General features: G+C 38.8%; 2 protein-coding genes across 3 annotated transcripts in view; one reads left to right on the top strand and one right to left on the bottom strand.

Annotated features, from left to right (window-relative positions):
- Positions 1-54: 54 nt before the first annotated feature.
- On the bottom strand, positions 55-10,707 carry ints13 (integrator complex subunit 13). 2 transcript variants are annotated; one of them, XM_088072400.1, is made up of 18 exons: positions 10,232-10,707; positions 8,692-8,942; positions 8,508-8,582; positions 8,069-8,271; positions 7,812-7,892; positions 7,545-7,635; positions 6,813-6,941; positions 6,470-6,493; positions 4,991-5,075; positions 4,696-4,788; positions 4,328-4,417; positions 3,619-3,797; positions 3,377-3,541; positions 3,032-3,186; positions 2,716-2,946; positions 2,066-2,196; positions 429-564; positions 55-312 (listed from the first exon to the last, which is right to left on the bottom strand). In XM_088072400.1, exons 2-18 carry the CDS (start codon positions 8,914-8,916, stop codon positions 276-278), a joined length of 2,130 nt encoding a protein of 709 aa, XP_087928526.1. In that variant the 5' UTR covers positions 8,917-8,942; positions 10,232-10,707; the 3' UTR covers positions 55-275. The 2 variants fall into 2 exon arrangements, with proteins under 2 accessions (XP_087928526.1, XP_042367184.1); XM_042511250.2 differs by lacking the exon at positions 6,470-6,493 and having other exon boundaries at positions 10,232-10,706.
- ano6 (anoctamin 6) overlaps positions 4,976-18,078 on the top strand; it is a 29,493-nt gene continuing 16,390 nt past the window's right edge. Inside the window, exons 1-3 of the mRNA XM_088072399.1 lie at positions 4,976-5,107; positions 11,845-11,975; positions 12,939-13,066. Coding sequence (XP_087928525.1) covers positions 12,973-13,066 — 94 coding nt within the window. The 5' untranslated portion in view covers positions 4,976-5,107; positions 11,845-11,975; positions 12,939-12,972. The remainder of the gene's footprint in view (positions 5,108-11,844; positions 11,976-12,938; positions 13,067-18,078) is intronic.

The raw sequence follows: 18,078 nt of genomic DNA on the forward strand, positions 1-18,078 counted from the left end.
AACTGCAAGTTAATCAGACATCAAAATTCATCACTTCCATATACAACCACAAAATTCTCTATTGACAGCTTTTATTTTGTTACACAGCTTATCTACAAAACAATGAGTAAAAAAAACGTATAAATTCCTCCTTTAGAGTTCACTGTCTATTTTATTTGATGTCCTTGGTTTGGCGGGAGGAGGGGGGGGGGTTAAGATGACACCCAAGTGAGAAAAAACACTGTGGTCCAAAATCTCAACCTTGGTGAGGGTGAAGCAGTGGTTCCATGGAAACATCATCTGGTGGCCTTGCCATTTTCATGAACATCCATCCTGTCAAAGAGAAAAAGGCCAAATGTTATTAAGACATGGGAAACAATTTGGACACATTCAGTGTGAGAGGAATGTGATGCTCATTCACTGACTGATGACCGATATTTCACACGCACCCATTCTCGTCTTTGAGTTGCTGGTACAGCTCAAACTTGTTGTTGACGGAGCTCATTCTCCCAATAAACTCTTGGTGCTTCCTGGAGTTGGCCACAGAGATGCGATTGCTCCACATGGAGAGGAGGGAGACAGGACCTGCGGCACAGCCATCGTTGTTACAAATTACCTCATCCTCCAGACCTCCTGATATTATTAACATTCAATGACGAGCTGATGAAAGTGTACAAAAGTCTTTTGAACTATTTCATATGCTGTTCGATCCACGACTCAACAGCTGCTGTTTTGTTTTGGCCGTATGAGTAAATGAGTAAAAAGTTCGTTTTTTTTAAGTTTAACTTTTTTACTTTGTTTTTCTTATCTTGTTTCTTATCATTGTGATCCCCTCTCTGAAGTCATAGGAAAATGCAAACATGAAGCAAATCCATCAACCCCAACTTCATGCCTGACGTCACACAATAAGAGCACCCATCAAAGTGCACATTGTAAATGTTAAACCAAAATTAACTAAAAGGCAACGTGAGGTAAATTTGCTTGTATTTAATTATACTGTCTTGGCACACTGTTGCTATTAACAGCCCTGCATGGCTGTGAGGCTGGGAGGGTGGGGCTTACCTGGCATAGAGCCTGTGTTAGGTAGTAGTAATTAAGTGAGATGATTGGGACCAGGTGAGAAGGGCAGTGGATGAGAGACGTTTCTGAGTGCCCTGAGGACAACAGATGGTTGAGTTTCCTCTTTTTACCGACCAAGTTATTGTTTAAAGTTATTGTTCACATGTTTCATGTCAATAGAGGACAAACGCGAAGCAGTGTCTGACCGCGGAGAGTGAGCTGACCGAGTGACGGACGTCTGAGAGTGCTGGGACAGCAAAGAAACAGGTAAGCCCACATCCTTTACCTTTAACCTGGCAGCCCAACTCTTTGGTAATATCAGGGTTCCTGCAGCTAAAGGCAAGATGGATTTAAGACTTTTTAATGCCACTCAGATTTAAGTTTAACCCCAAATTTATAATAACCAAAACTGAAGAAGAAGAAATGTTTATTGTAACATAAAAAATGAGAAAAAGTTAAATTATATATGTCAAATGATAAAGTGGAACACTTGAAGACAATGAATGTGTTCTTTAAAGTATTTCTCTGGTTTACCAACAGAAGTGGGAAACTATTTCTGGCCGGTTTTCTGGGCGATTTTGTGTTTCTCAATCTGCATGCGAGATTCAACTGCTTGTACTCACATCGTGACAACTTTAAGAAAAGGAATTTATTAAATTACTCAACCAAAAAAAATAGATGTTACCAAATATTTTTAGATTTTAAAATGCAATGTCAGAAAAAAACAATTCATAAAAAACTACTTTCCATGTCTGAGCATTTTGAAGACTTTTGAAATATTAATTTAAGTCCATTTAATACCAATTAAGGCCTTATTTTTAGATTTATGAATTCAATGCCTTTTAAGATTTTTTTAAGGATCCTGAACCTAAACATATATATACATATATATACATATATGTATATATATGTATATATATAGTTATCTCCTCTGGGCAAAAGTTATATGGAAAAACATAAAAAATGCCAGTTTTGTTTAGATATGCATGGGGGCAGCATTGCTGAATGTTCTGTGTGCAGTTGGTACCTTTTACTCTCTCTGGAGGCTGAACCTCCTCCGTGCACAGCCGCGGCTTCTTATTGAGCGGCTCTGGAGAGTCCGGGGAATCTTTGATCACCTCCGACTCCGGCTCTTCTTTATCCAGCAGAACCTTCAGTCTTTAGGTTAACAACAAAAAGACATGAAGGAGCATGAAGGGAAAAGGAAGTTTCAGTCTTTGAAACCTGAATTGACGCTCCCTTCACTTTTCTTGTGCTGTGTCAGACGCCTTCACAAGTATTCAAACCTTTGAACCTTGAGCAAATTGGCTTGTTTTCTTTTGAAAACATGGTAAAAAGTTACTGTTTAGTAAGTTGAAGTAAATTAGTACATTTCAATTTGTTTTTGTTTTTTAAAGCTAGGGAAAAAAATATGTAAATCTTTATTTATAACAATTATACTTTTATATTTTACACTATTTTACAGAATTAATTGTAAAGTTCGAGGTAATTTTCTTGTATTTTTTTACTAATTGATTGGTAATTTTTTTTGGTTATTTCTTCATGAGTTGCTCATTGTCTTCTTCCCATGTTTTTGAAAGAAATCAAGCCTATTTGCTCAGGTTTAAGTGACACATCACGTCCAAAAACCATGTTAAACATTCCTGTTTTACGTATAGACATTCGAGCACCACTGACCTCTCCGACTCCTGCCAGCTTTTGTCGTCTGCGTCCTTGCTGCCGTTTTTGTCCCCCCTGTCTTCCCTCTCCTCCCTCTTCCTCCCTCTCTTCTTCCTCTCCTCCTCCTCGGGAGGTTTGCTGCGGCAGGCGATGATGCAGTCCAGTACCGCTTGGTGTCTGTCGGTGGCCCCGGCGTGAGTCTTCACTAATGTCTCCAGCTCGTTCCACATTATACGATACTGTTCATCTCTGGAGAGAACAACAACGTAGAAACATTAGTGACTCTGCTGTTTGTTTCCATGAACTGTGATGCAGATTTGTTTTGGACAGAAACCTCTTTGGGCCTTTCCCTCGGGATCCCACGGTGGAAATGGGGAGCGGGTCATTTTTCCTCTCCATGTCTACCAGGTTGTAAACTGTCTTCTGGCAGGTCAGAACGTCCTCCTCAGATAAAGTCTCTTTCACAATCAGGTTAGCTAAAGGAACCACCTGGAGGAGGAAAACAGGAAGACACACACACACAGAGGAATTGAAGGATGACGAGGATGCGGCCAACAACAAAACGGCAGATTATTCTTTCTGTGTAAAGAAGACGAATATTTTGGAGCTTGACGGAAACTTCACTTGTGTGACTGAAGGTTTTGTCAGAAGTAAACTAGTGTCTCTGCCTGCTGCTTACAGCCTGCATGTTGAAGATGGTGGTCTGGGAGATGATCATTGGCCAGTATCGAGTGTGGCGTTCCAGCTGAGCTTTGGCTCTCTCAACTGGCAGCTTCCCCGAAGGATCATGGGAAGACTCTGAAACAGGGGTGAGACGATTCTCCCTCATAAATTCACCGAAATCCTGAAACGGACACAAAAAGTAACCGATGAAGCATTACTGATGCATGTCACAACACAGCTGGTGTGAGCTGAACGTACAGTGATGCGGTAGTCGGTGACTCGGCCTCCGCAGCCCTCGCTGATGGAGGGCGGGTCCTCCAGGGTGGAGCGGTTGCTGTTGAGCACGTGCAGGAAGATCTCGCCTCCGTGACTGCTGAGCATGTGGCTGATGACCTTCGACCCCGACTTCCTGGGCTGCTCCAGCAGCACCGATCGACCTGTGGGCCATGAAGAAAAGAAGCAGCCGACCGACAAGCCAAACTGTTAGACTGCAGATCGATTCAGGAGAAGGGAATTTTGGTGATCACAAGTGAAGGCTCAAGTTTTTGGGAGAAATTGTGGTTCATTACAGTCGCTCTGACGCCGAGCATAGACAATTGTAGAAAATATAATATAAGTGAAATATAAGTGAAAATAAGTATGTAAAAATATTAAGTAGAAATACAATAATAACAAAAACAATTCGCACTAGTATGTGAATATGGAAATTATAAATACGCATAATATGCTGAGTGTGTCAGAATATAAAACTATGTGCCTTATGCTACAATACAATGTATAAAACTATTCTGTAAAGTTAGAAATAGAACATTTGTATCATGCAACAATGTACAACACAATATGTACCTTAGTAGATAGAACAAATAAGAATATATACAATATACTACACAATGTGTAACTATTATTAGATTAAAGTCAAAGACTAGATAAATAAAATAATTGAAAAAATAGGGTTAATGCAGCTTACCATTGAGGAGAAAGTTTGTTAAACATGACGAGGGACGACTGTTAACGTCTGTGGGGGAGATGCGATAGGCTCCCGTACAGTAATGCAGCTCTGTGGTGAAAAAATACAAAAACCAAACACAAATAAATACAACTAAATCAAGCATCTCATACTAAAGCTGTGTGAGTCCTCATGTCTGAAGGAATATTTTCCAAAAGGCTAATATTGTGCATCTTTTCATAAAGTGAGCTGTGGTAGAATCCAGAAAATATCATTAAAGGCAATCAGGAGAAGAGAGATTTTATTTTTAATATAGTGACGGTTTCCGGTTTCTAAATGGTGTTTGATTTAAATAATGACAAATGAGAAGTTTGGCTGATTGTGCCCACCTATGCTGTTGGTGCGAGGAGTGCACCACTTCAGTGTAATTGTCTCTTTGAGTCCATTTTCTCGAGTGCTGGTGCCAGCCATATGCAAGTCTCCTGCACAAAACAAACAAATGAATTGTTAATAATTTCTGGAAATAAATTGATGGATTTAAAAAACATCAATATTAGGCATACATATAAAGAATCTGTAGATTTCCTAATATGGCGCTCATAAAGTAATGATTTACTGTAGTTAATAGAACAAGGTTTCAGGATTCTGCTGATTTATATTTCTTTTTTTAACCAGAGCACTCACCGCTTTTGAAGAACTCCAGATGAGCGTCTCTGTGATGCAGAAGCTCTACGTCATAATTGGCTGATGTGTTGGCATGCTGCTCCTCCTGTCCGTCCGCAGAGACAACAACAGATTCAGGTCAGCATGAAGTCAGCGCTTCAAATGTGCAAACTAACACACATACACACGGGCACGCGCACACACACACGGGCACAAACAAACATTAACACTGCTGATTTCATGTTCCAAAGGGAAATGATCATGAACAACGTAAAAGGAAAAAAAGCTCTCTGGGTGACTTATGCATGATTTCTTTATTCCCATCAGGGGCCAGTATTTAACGCAAATGTCCTTAAATTCACAGAGTACTGAGCCTACGCTTGTTTCAAATAAATCATGGATTCCTAATATTACAAAACCAGCACTAGTCCAAAAATGCAGCCTGGCAGCTATTAATTTATCAACAAATATTTTAATCACAAGCTCGGAACTTGACAACTTTCTAGCCGTTTTAAGGCAGCTTAAGGTGGTACGTTTAGACATTTACAGGTCAGGATTACAAAACTACTATTGAGACAACACAACGGATCACACCAAGACACTAAAGGAGGAATGAGTGGGAACTGATGGGGAAACAGAGACCAGAGGAGAGTTTGGACAACTTTTAAGGTGTAAACACCTGACAGACACTGATAACTCAGAAGAGGCAACGCTGGTCAAAGATGTTTGGGCATAAAAACAGTTGAATTTACATTTTTGCTAATCTGTCATTGGCAGAAAAGTCAAAACAGCCCCCAAAAATGTTGATTTTGCAAGAATAATTTGAATTCAAAAAAACATTTAAAACAAAAATGAGATAAAATATATGATTAAATATATATATATAATAATAACAAGTTAATATTTAGCATGCAAGCTTGACACTTTCCCAGCAGACCCCAAACTCTGCATTATCTTGGTGTCCACATGAGATTAGAGCTGCACTAATTTATCGCTTGACCAAGAAGTTGTCAACCATTAAATTATTCCCCAACTACTCTGATAAATGAGCAATTGCTCTGAATAACATTTTAAGGGAAAAAAAGTCAAAATTCAGCTTTTTAAATGCCAGTATTTTCTGGTGTCTTTACTCCTCTATTACAGTAAACTGAAATTCTTTGTGTTTTACACAAAACAAGAAGTTTGAGAGCGTTCTCTTTGTCTTTGAGGAAAACTGATCGACATTTTCTGACATTTTATAGACCAAACAAAGAATAGATTTATTGAAAGATTAATTAAACAATGACAATAATGGGAAGTTGCAGCTCTACATGAGACCAGAGTTGCCTGTCCTTCACTGGAGCCTCACCAGCAAATCTGTGGACCAGCTGTCACATCAAAACATATGAATGACACTGTAGGCCTGATGCGGCAGTAGTAGCTCCAAACATACACTGTACACTACGTGGTGTAAACTCTGACCCTTCCTCACTTTGATGTGTGTGTGATAAGAGTACTAACCTGTTCGCAAACATTTAATGTGGGCTAGCAAAACAGAAAATACAGCATGAAACCAGCAGCAGAGTCACAGTCAAATCAGCATGCAGATGAGATCAACAAAAAAATATCATGAGTAATTATTGGTGAGTCAGGGCTCATACGTAAAGATTAAGCAAGCAAAACAATAATGTGAAGGCTGTGAGAGAATAGGAAAGTAAAAAAAAAAAAATTAAAATGAGGGAATGGTTCACTGCATTCTGGACATGACAGTTTTTGTACTAGCAAAAAAAAAAAAGATATTTATGTGAGTTGTAATTTTGGCGAGGCATGTGCAAGGGCAGACGGAGGGCGAGCAGTCCCTTACCTTCATGGGGATGTTTGTTATGGTGGTGGAGGCCAAGTCAAAGTGCTGCTGGACCAGAATGTTGAGTTTGGTGGCAAGGTGCCGTCCCGCACGAACACTGTGAACCTCGCTGGTGAGGAAAGGGGAGATCTGAGATAACAAGAGAAGAAGATGCAGTGAGATCGTGAACTTCGGATTTGGCATTGTGTTTAAATCCCGGATCAAGTTGCCTGGACAACAGGATTTAGATCGTGGGTGTAGATTTTAGACGGTCTGTTTTCAAAAAACTCTGTCGCTACATGACGTCAAACGACACTGCAGTGGTTGAGTTGACAGAGACTGAATGAGTGAGAGATTTATGAAAAGAACACTAAGTGTAGATGGATACTGGTTTTTCAGAGCCGATGCCGATTATTCACACTTAATGAGACCAAAAAACGATATTTGGAACCAGTGTGCATTTACAATAAAAATGAAAATATTTGTCAAAATTTAGAATTTGTTACTAACAAACTCCAACACAAAACTTTGTTTAAATGCCTTTAGCAAATGTTTAATCAAAACTGAAACACCTGTGACAGCTGTGAATTATTTAAAGAAATACAAACAACCCTGAGCATTTTTTTACCCTTAGCGCAGAATTATGGTTGGTTCAAAACAACCTTTCTTTCGTGCTGCTTCAGAGCGAGAAAGGTGCGGCTATGTAAGACTAGAATTAAGTGTCATGTTTTCGTCTTTCTTTATAACACCCACCTCTTTCTTCGGTCGGTCAGACACCAGCGTGTCCTCACCCTGAGGGTAGATGTGAACCAGAACCAGGTCACATTGCTGGATGGCCATCAACCTAAAACACAAAACAAATAGCTAAAGTAAATCTAAGAGTCATTTATTGTGTTCTCAAAAGTAAAAAACCTGAGATTCTTGGATGGAAGAATTATCAATACCGCATTTCAACCACATTAAAACAAAATCATTTAACAAGTGAGTGACACAGATCTTTGAACATCACCTGGTACTGACCTGTCTGAGCCTGCTGCCAGCTTGTTTTGCTCTAAAATAGTTTCTTGGATGCAGTCTTCCAACATGCGCACATGAGTATCACTGTATGGCAAAAAAACAGAGAAGCGCATTATGATGGGCTTAAATGATAAAACACAGACAAAGAAAAAGTGCATGTAAAGTACAAAGACGGTGATAATACGCAGTTGCTGAGAGTCGCATGAATCTATCGACATCAGCGGCTGCTGATTTTCCATCATATTAATGAGGACGTTTACCTTTTAGCATTGGTTAGGCAGATAATACGACCCCTGTTGGCAACTCTCTCAGCTGTGTCCATCAGAGTGGTGCGCCTCTCGTGCTGCAACTCTGTGATCTTGCATAACGACTCCACCGCGGCGACCAGCCCGTGCAGAATGCTGCAACACTCTGGGTCCTCACGTGGGTTGGGTGGCCCAACAGCTGCCAGAGCTGACATGAGCTGAGTGGAGGAAAAACCGCAAAGTCATATCGCAGATCCAATTCTGACGAAAACTTCTGCAAACATGTGGTAACTTTTGTTTGTTAGAATTACTGCACTTCTCCAAAATGTGGCAAATCGAAGCAGAAAACACAGCCTGAAAATGCAATAATAGTCACTGTAGGACCTAATGCACTGTGTCGGCATTAACGTTCAATCGTTAATGTGGGACTGGGTTTTTGTAGACGGTGGATCACCTCGTGAGTGCTCTGGTCTTCTTGCCTCCAGCTATTCAAGATGTGGAACTCTGAATCACTCACGATGTAATTAATCTGTCAAGCAAAAGGTGGCAGAAAATGTTAACATAATTGATTAAAACTCTCATTTAGTTAGAAAACAGCTGGACTTCGAACATTTTAGCCAAAAAAACAAGACACAAACCAATTTGTGCAGTGGGTAAACATCATAGAGGATCCGACAGTACTCCATGGAGCACTCCACCGCACAGGTCCACAGGGACTTGGACACAGGGGCCAAAGGAATAACTCCCTGAGCTCGACTCTTTGTCAGCACATCGCACTCCACCTGCTGACGACTTGACTCAGCCATGTAGGGACAGTGGTCCACCACGAACACCGTCTTGTGAGACACTGAGAACATCTTCATTTTGAAAATCTGCAGTATGTACTGATCTGAAAGGAAAACAAATCACAAGCTTGAGATTTCAATAAATTCCTCCACACCACCTCAGATAAATGATACATTGAGGCAAAATATAATAATAAAAGAACAACACAAACCCTGCAATATGCAGTACGTTTAAAGTATGAAATCTGTATGACAGCAGTCACATTAAAGTTAAATTAAAAACAAATATTGTACAAATATAAACACAACACACTACGCTTGACATTAATGTCTTCTCATCTGTGTATATGCGTTACATTAACAAATCGTTTTGGACAACTGTCTCTAAACATTGCATATTTTTTCTGTTTTTAATACTGTGAACATTTATACAACCTCAAATATATCTTTGCACATTATTGTAGCTGCTTTTATTATTAAGTTACATTGTACATGCTTGTACTTTTTTTTAAATATTATTGTATTTTTTATGCTTATGTGTCTTGTCTATGCATCAAAACACCAAAGCAAATTTCATGTATGTAAACACCTGCTTGGCAACAAACTGTATTCTGATTTTAACATCTTATTAACAGTGCATACACTACACTGCATGATCAGTGTCTTAAATTACCCATTAAAAAACCCATTTAATATTCCAGTAAACTAACACATAGCAACTATTTAGATTTTTTTATTCATGCAAAAGTAGCAAATGTCTAGAAATACTGTTTTCCAAATAAAACCCCTGCATTCAAAATATAATTTAAGGGAAAATATAAAAGTATGAGCATCAAAATATACTTCGAGTAAGTATGCATGATGGTTCATTTCAAAATATGTTCATCACTTTAATATTGCATCTGATGAAGATGGAGGTCATTTTAAATACTTTATGTACTGCTGAGTAGTTGAATTAATAATTATACCAACTTCTTAGTCCATACGTGTCTAATGACAGCAGTTGTAAGTATTCAGTTTCTACTCAACAGTAACACTAATGACTGACATCGATTTTTTTTACTATCACAAATCGCGATGGAAAGTAAGTAAGTTTTTGGAAAGTAAATTACACTTTTTATGGTACATTTTTCAGTATCTCAATGATTAAGATGTGTACTTTGAATTTTAAAATGCATAAAAAGGTCCGAGCTAAACCCCGTCTGTCCTCACCGATAAGGACGCCCCTGCTTATTACAGGATTTTTTTCGTCCATTTACAAACACGTCATTTACTCGTACAGTAAAGGAACTGTTATTTGACGTGGTGGAAAGATCAGTCTGCATTAATACACATTAACTGTTATGTTCAACACGTTTTAGTATCGTCTGATTGTGTGTAAATGTCATCTCACCTGGAGAAAATCCTGTCAGCAGAAGGCTCCCCGGTCAGGAAATGATCTGAACCGGTTCAAAACCGTGGTTGATCTCTTTAGATCGAAATTTGACTAATAAACGGATTATCTAACGACCAAACCAAACACCAAATCAGTCTCAGGACATGTCTTCCACCAATAACTCCAAATCGTTAGCAAGCTAACATGACTCCTCGCTACAGGAGCATATCGCTGATTAGCCTGTTAGCTAACACTAGCCGGAATCATTTGTTTGCTGATTCACGTTTATTACAAGCTGCAGAATCATTTACTCAACAAATAATTTGTATAAAACTAAACCGAACGTTTTCTATTAAATTCACTTCTAGATCACAACCTAATTATATCACACACTTGAACTGATTAACACAAACAATACTCTTTAAGCCGAGTCAAGCTAGCAGGTTTGTTATTGGTGGAACTACAGCCTGTGGTGTCCGTCAGCGTTTTCCTTCCCCTGCGTGTTGGGTCGCACTGTTAAAAAATGGTTCCTAAGCCCGTTTGTGACTCCAGCACTAGAAAAAAATAATTTGTTAAACAGCAACAGGCTAAAAGTAGAAATTTTGGATTCAAACGCCCCAAGCAAATGTTGTGTGTTTTTGTGAAGGGGTTCCCATGTGAATTTAGGGGGGTGGGGGAAGCTTTGAACCGTTAAATCTCGTGTAAGGTTGATTTTTCCCTTAATTTGCATAATGAAGTAACGTACAGAGTAACGCGGTAAGTAACGGTCGTGGTTCGCCCCCGTGTTGGTTCCCTCTGTTGATGCTACCTGAATGCTAAGGGACTGTTCGTCATTTATGAGAGGTAAGGCGGTGGTGCAAAACTAACAGCCTTTTCTATTTTGGCTTAAAGGTTAGTTAAGCAACTTTAAGGTCAAAATTTCGTTTTTATTTTAAATCCCATCTGAACCTAAAACCCAGAGTTAGCATTTTAGCCAATCCCCAAAGGAGAGTGGCAGGCTTTGAAGCTAATTTTACGTCACGAGATGCCATGGGGCTCAGAAAGACTTTTTCCCATTGACTTACTTTGGAAAAGAGACGTCTGTAAATCATTGGATACATTTTTGTGAGCGTCAAAACTTCTGTGAAATGACTAATTTCAAAATCAAGATTTGATTAAGTTTACCATAAGTCAGCAGTGCGCATGCTCTGTGGGCCGTGTAATGTGAAAGACCCAGATAATTTCATACTAACGAAATAAATTGCTTTTTGCCTCATACGTTACTTAGCAGCTGTCACAGGGATGAACAGGGCCTCACCTCTATGCTGTATCCAGGTTTTCTTAATACATCCATGTTTTTAGCACCTCTGGTTCCCTTGTCTCAAAGAAAATGTTGGTTTTTTTTGAGTGGGTTTTTGGTTACAAGCCTTAAATAAGGTCTGTGGTTAACACAAGGTACTAGGACAGAAAATATGTCAGTAAATAGCCCACTTCATAATTCTGAAGCTTTTATGTGTCTTAAAAAAGACGATCGCAGTGGTATCACCTAATGTTAGCTTTCTACTTCTGGCGATTGGATTTAGGTGTCAAAAATCCTGATGGTGTTGATTTGTGAAGATTATCTTGCTTAACAAAACATTTGTTTGCCACAGAGTTTACTGTCTGCAGTGATACAACAACCAACGGAAAAATCCCACAGGCTTTTTAACGGGGAACCAGGGCAAGGTTAGCTTCTGGGTCGGCCTAAAGAAAAACATCATTCCTGGGGTACTCTGTTAAAAAGGTATGTTTTATTCTTCAGTGCTTCAACACTATGTGCACTTTTGGATTCCTCTTAAAAATAATTGAATTCTACATTTTTCATTTAAAAATTTCAAAAATAGCATTAACAAACCCTACTAAATATTGCATTCCTGCTTGCATGACATTATTAAAAACCAAGGGTTCAAGTTACTGACTTTGTTGCAAATATTTAAGTGGTGGAAAAACTACACACAACAGTGGCAAACAGTAAACACCAATCCAGTGCACTACTACACTTTAAATCCTACTACCCAATCCCCTCCCTCCACCCTGTATAACCCCAAAATTCATATTTATCATATATATATATATATATATATATATATATATATATATATATATATATATATATATGTGTGTGTGTGTGTATATATATATATATTAAAGATGGTTATTTGTGGTTTAGGGAGGGTAATGTACTTTCCCTCAGAGTTCAAGGAAACATATTTTTATCTTAAGGGAGAATCAAGAGTTTAAAAAGAAAAAAAGTCAACCCCGAGCCAGCTCCCTACTCTGAAAAGTAAAGAACAGTCCCTAAACATTGCAAACGAAAGAGGTAACAGTAGCTTCAAAATATGGGTTTTCCCTAGGAGTATTTTAAGCATTACGTTACACAATATTTAAAACTATTTTTTGACATTCATTTACATGTATTCATTCATGCTGAACAAAAAGTTTAGCGGAATGAAGTGGGCGTAGCTTTGTCTGTCATATGCGGCTGTACAACTTGAGCCTCCTCCTCCTCCTTCCTCCTCCTCCTCCTCCTCCTCAGACCCCACCCGTCTGACTTTCATTCTCTCAAGTCACAACTTGAGCAAAAACTTTCTGCGTTGAGTCCATGTTGAGAAATAAAGCAAGAATGCGCGGAGGAAGGGGCTGCGCGTTAAAGCCGCTGTAATACAGCAGGAGTGGGCTGCGTGTCAAGTACATTTTTTCGCTTTAGGTGATGTGAGAGGACCCCCTCCCAAACCAGGACTATGAGCGATAACGACATCTTCGAGATGGACTCTGTGTGTGAAACAGACGATTTGGAGGGTGAGACTGAAATGGGCATGATAGACGAGGACGTTGGTAAGTAGACAGCTTTGTTTTTCGCAAGACATTGTTGTGTTGTGTGGATGTTTTCTGGGTTTATGGGCTGTGGCCCCCCAGTGTACATGTGAAGTACATTAGGCCATACTCACCTCTGGGAAAACCCACTCATTCATCACTAGTTTGTTCTCAGTCTGAACACTGATGCTTTATTAGGTTAGGTTACTTCTTCCCCCACAAGCTTTAAAAATTCTATATACTTGCACTTCACCTGAGTACATTTAAGATGAAGATACTGTGTTTTTCCCCACACTATACTTATCTGAAATGTGACCTTCTAAAACATGAGAAAATTGGTTTGACTTTTTTCAAAAACATGGGTGAAAATCAGTGAGCAACTTAACAAGACATGGCCCAAAAATGAGCAGAATATTAGTAAACAAACAAAAATAATAAGTAATTAAAAAGAAAATAAGACACACCCTTTAAAAAATATATGTTTTTAAATGAAAGAAAAACAAAATAAAGAATAAATACATATGTGGTTATAATAGTAATATTTTTAGATTTCTGGTAAATTTTCTGTAGAATATTTAAAATTTAAGGCCATTTTCGTGTCACTTTTTACTAATTTCTTGCAATGTGGGACATTTCTTGCCAAGTTGTTCATTGCTCCTTTCCTCATATTATTGAAAGAAATCAAAGCGATTTGCTCAGGTTTTAAAGGTTTAAATACCTTGTGAAAGGCATCTTAACACAGCACAAGAGAGCTGATTTCAGTCCAGTTTTCAAGGGGTTAACCACTGATTTAAACATTGATTTTACATGCAAAACACATGGTCAGTTGGTAGTGCTGCAGCTTTATAAACTACCCATTTGTGTTTAAATTAATTAAAATGAGCTCAGTGGCAACAATGAATGCTTAAACTCAGATTCAATTTATTGTTAGCATTTTTTACTAATACAGTTTGAATGCAATACTTAATGATGGGGTGTGTACACTCATTTGGCACAATAAGAAGTAAATGAACCAAAAGCTGTGAGTACAGGAAGCTAATCAATATTCACATCATGCACACTGCATGTGAAGCAGTTTGCTACAACTGTGAGGGTGTGGTGCACACATTTTGCAGAGGGCACTAGCTTACACCAGCTTCTCTGCAACACAAATTAATATAAATACCAGATATTGCGTAATCACCAGTTTAAAAGAAACCACCCAAAATAGCAAGAGTCCCTGTTTATTCCACAGATGTCTGATGTGGCTCCTTAAAGGCTACAGCTTTAGATGCTAGATTGCATCTCGTCTTTTGTTTTTTACATTTCTTACATTCCAGACTGTCACTACAAACCGAAACAGAGGCCTAACTTTTGAGTTAAGAAAATATCGTGCTGGAAACCTGCACCTACAGCACAGCATGTTGTCTGCACAGCAGTCAGTTCTCACTCTGGTAGTTTTAGGGAACGATTGCTCAATTTGTAACTTCCTTTGAGTCCTATCCATAATGACATACTGTCTCGATATATGCTTTCTTTTTTTTTTTAGTCACAGCTCAGTTAGAGACAAATGCTCCTTTGGGTTAACTTTAATGGCTGTGAGAACTAATAGCCCTCATCATATGGAAATGACCGCTGCTTTCCTCTGATTCACCAAAGGCAGGCCAAAGTGCACTTTGTTTAATGGAGCCTATATTCAATTGTTATGAATTATTAACGTTCACACTTTGTTGCAGCCTAAGGTGCTGTGATAACAGCAGAAATACACCAGCTCAAATAGTGCTTTCATAGTTGGCACAAAATGAGCACTGCAGCGATACAGGAGGTGAGATTTTAGCATGTACCAGCCTCCTTGGCACAGAGAATCTGACGTCTATCTTTGCACAGATCTGACAGGGTCATTTTAGATCAGTAGGGAGAGAGCTCGACTGTTTAAAGCACATTTCAGTGAAAATTGATAATCAGCGGTCTTATTTTGAATGCAAAATGCAAAAGTAAAAATGCATTAGGGCTTATTGTTTTCCTGTGAAAGACACTCAACTTTTACCAAAAGTTATTACGTGCACCAGTGTTTGTTGCAGACAAGAATTTCCTGTCAGGTGGTGAGGAAGACACGTGGCTTTGGCTTGGATTGAACTTGAAATATTAGCGTTTAGGTCATCAAAATGTGTATCATGCGCAAAAAAAAAATAAAATAAATAAATAAATAAATAAAAATCCACTTTGGCACAGCTGTTTCCGTTATAAAACAATCATTGTTCGCTCTGCCTTTAAAGGTTTCTTGTGTTGTCACTGAAGATGCTCTCTAGAGAGGAAGTGAGCTGAGGATGGGTGGGTTGTGGCAAGAAAGCAGTTTTTTCTTTCGGACAGCTTGTGGGCATTAAGTATGCTTTTCAGAAGATTCAGACTAACTGACTCACTGTAGATTTCGTAACAGTGTTTCTGTTGAATTTAGTGACTCAGTAGTTGGTGCACATTGTATTTATTTTAATTGTCGACAGTAGAAAATAAATACCTAGATACTACAGTGCGACCTCCTGTCAGCTGCAAACATCTGAAACACACAAATACAAAGCAATGGGGAATATATTAGGAGTATTAGTCAGATAAAAAAGCCAGGCTGTTGAATTTTAGTGAATTACTCGTTGGTTTAAATAAGAATAGCCCGAGGCACAGTAATTACGGATTAGGAGTTAATTTGTTCTGGGTTCATCGGCATGTCTTATGTCAAAATACTAACATACTTTCTAGTATAACAAGCTTTGTTGGACTGTTAGCTGCATAGAGGTCTTAGTCAAAGGAAGCTCATTCGATCATGTGAACAGTGTTTCCACAGAGGAGTTTCTCAGCGTGTTACTATGGCCAGTGTTTTGAAAACAACATCTGTCTTCATTTAGCTTTGTCATAGCACTTTGCTTAATATGGAAAGACTACACGACTTTCCATATTCGATGTAATGTCATCTGATTTGTGAAAAAAAAACAACACTCATAACATGATTATAAGGCATATAACGATGCATACAATTGCTTATTATATTGGTTTGTTTATAAGTTTTGATGTGGTCACTGGTGTGAAGACAGAGAGCAGTTTTGAATATTTGGGACAACACTGCACTGTAATGGGCAGAGTGTTGACCACGCTGCACTAAGCGGTGACCTATTTCTTCTGTTTTCCCGGGAGTAATGTAACATTGTGGTCTGTGGGCAAGTGTATGCAAGCAGCGATGACAGCAGTTCAGTGAAACAGGCCCATAGCTGGAGGGATCACTGGTTTAAACCCTCAGACTGTTTTGGAAATGAGTAACAGTCTGTGCTGCGTCAGTGAGCAGCCTTGAGATAGAGCATGGATATTGTCCAGGTCTCTGTGTCAGTGTATGTGAGATAGATGTTAAAGGGACAGCTCACTCATATTTTTCCTTTTATCGTAGTGCTATATGTCGATCTGGATTGTTTTGGTGTTGCAGAGTGTTGGTGATATCGGCTGTAGAGATGTCGGCCTTCTCTTTAACATAGTCAACCGAGATGGTGCTCAGCTTATGGTGCTCAAAGCGCCAAAAAAATGCATCTGAAAAACTCAACAGCATTATCTCTTTCCAGAAGTCATATGTGGTTAGTCGAGATAATCCACAGACATTGTTGTGTGCAGGTTCATGTGGGTACTATTTTCTTTCTACCAAACTACACTCGCCAATGGTAACACTGTGCAAAAGGAAGCATAAAAGTACTGCAAGCTCAGCTAGCACCACTGAGCTAATGTTTTCATGATACTGGAATTTATAACTTTGATACAGTACCTTGAAAAATATTGTTTGATACCAATTTAGCTATCTGTGAAAAAAAATTAATTTAATTTCCTATTTATTTCTTTAATCATTGCAATTATACACACTTGAAGTATGATGCACATGTTTGTACATGTAACACGTCCCAATTTTCCTCCCAGGGATAAACAAAGAATTTCTCATTTATAGTTTCTGACTGTAGTAAACATAAACAATAAAAGAGAACGAGAAATCAAAGCTAGTACAAGTGTATTAGTACTGCAGAAAATAAGTATTGAAACCATTTCAAATATTCGAAATGTATATGTATGGATAAATCAGTATTTTTGACTAGATTTGATTAGAGCTCGCTAACATTGAAGCTCAATGAGGAAGGAGGACGCCATTAATGTTTGTGTCTTGCACTGTCACAGGCACAAGTCTCTTGTCTGTGAGTAAATGCACACTTGCTTCTGAGCTGTGATACGGTTGATGGGTGTAGTTCAGTGGAAAGAAAATAGTTCCTACATGAAACTGCTCACAACAAAGTCTGTGTTTTTTTGGCACTCCAAGCACCACAAAGAGTACCACATGTTTCTGTTACACTGGAGAGAAGTCAGACATCTCTACAGCCGATATCTGTAGCACTCGGCCATTCACACCAAAACAATCTACACTGACAAATAGCACTACAGGCAAGATGAAAAATGTGTATTTTGGGTTTTTGGTGGAACTGTTCCTTTAACAATTAACATAACTGTTGTACTTGCTGTTTGTCTAAGCTGTGGTTGATTCCTGGTTCAGTCAAACCCGAACTTTTAAGGCTTTAAAACGTAGCTGGGTGCTAAGTTGGACGTGGTTGCTTTGCTGTAACAAGCATGGCTCAGCTGAGCTGCAGGTAAATGTCAGCTGAACAGGATGTATGATGATGGAAGGCTCACCCCCCCACAGGTGACTCACAGGTGTGCCACACAATAATGCACTTATCACGAAATGGTACTGAGTTTCAGCGTCACCTCTCTGATTATCCTGTGCAGTTGCACAAGGACAGGAAGTTAGAAATACCATACTTTGCTCTTATAATAATAACTTTTTACAATGAATGAATACATTGAAACTACGGTGACATACATCCAGTTATTTTTGACCTATAGCCTTAGAGTAAACAGGTTACAGGTGGCTTAGCCGTCTACAAACACACCTCAACTGACCGCAGTTTGTCAGATAATCAGTAACCCTCTCTCTGGTATTCAAAAATAACTTGGGATTATTTGTTTTTACACATTTAGCC

Source organism: Plectropomus leopardus, chromosome 22 (assembly GCF_026936395.1).
Source record: "Plectropomus leopardus strain MGB_pleo_1.0 chromosome 22, ASM2693639v1, whole genome shotgun sequence".
Taxonomy (NCBI): Eukaryota; Metazoa; Chordata; class Actinopteri; order Perciformes; family Serranidae; genus Plectropomus; species Plectropomus leopardus.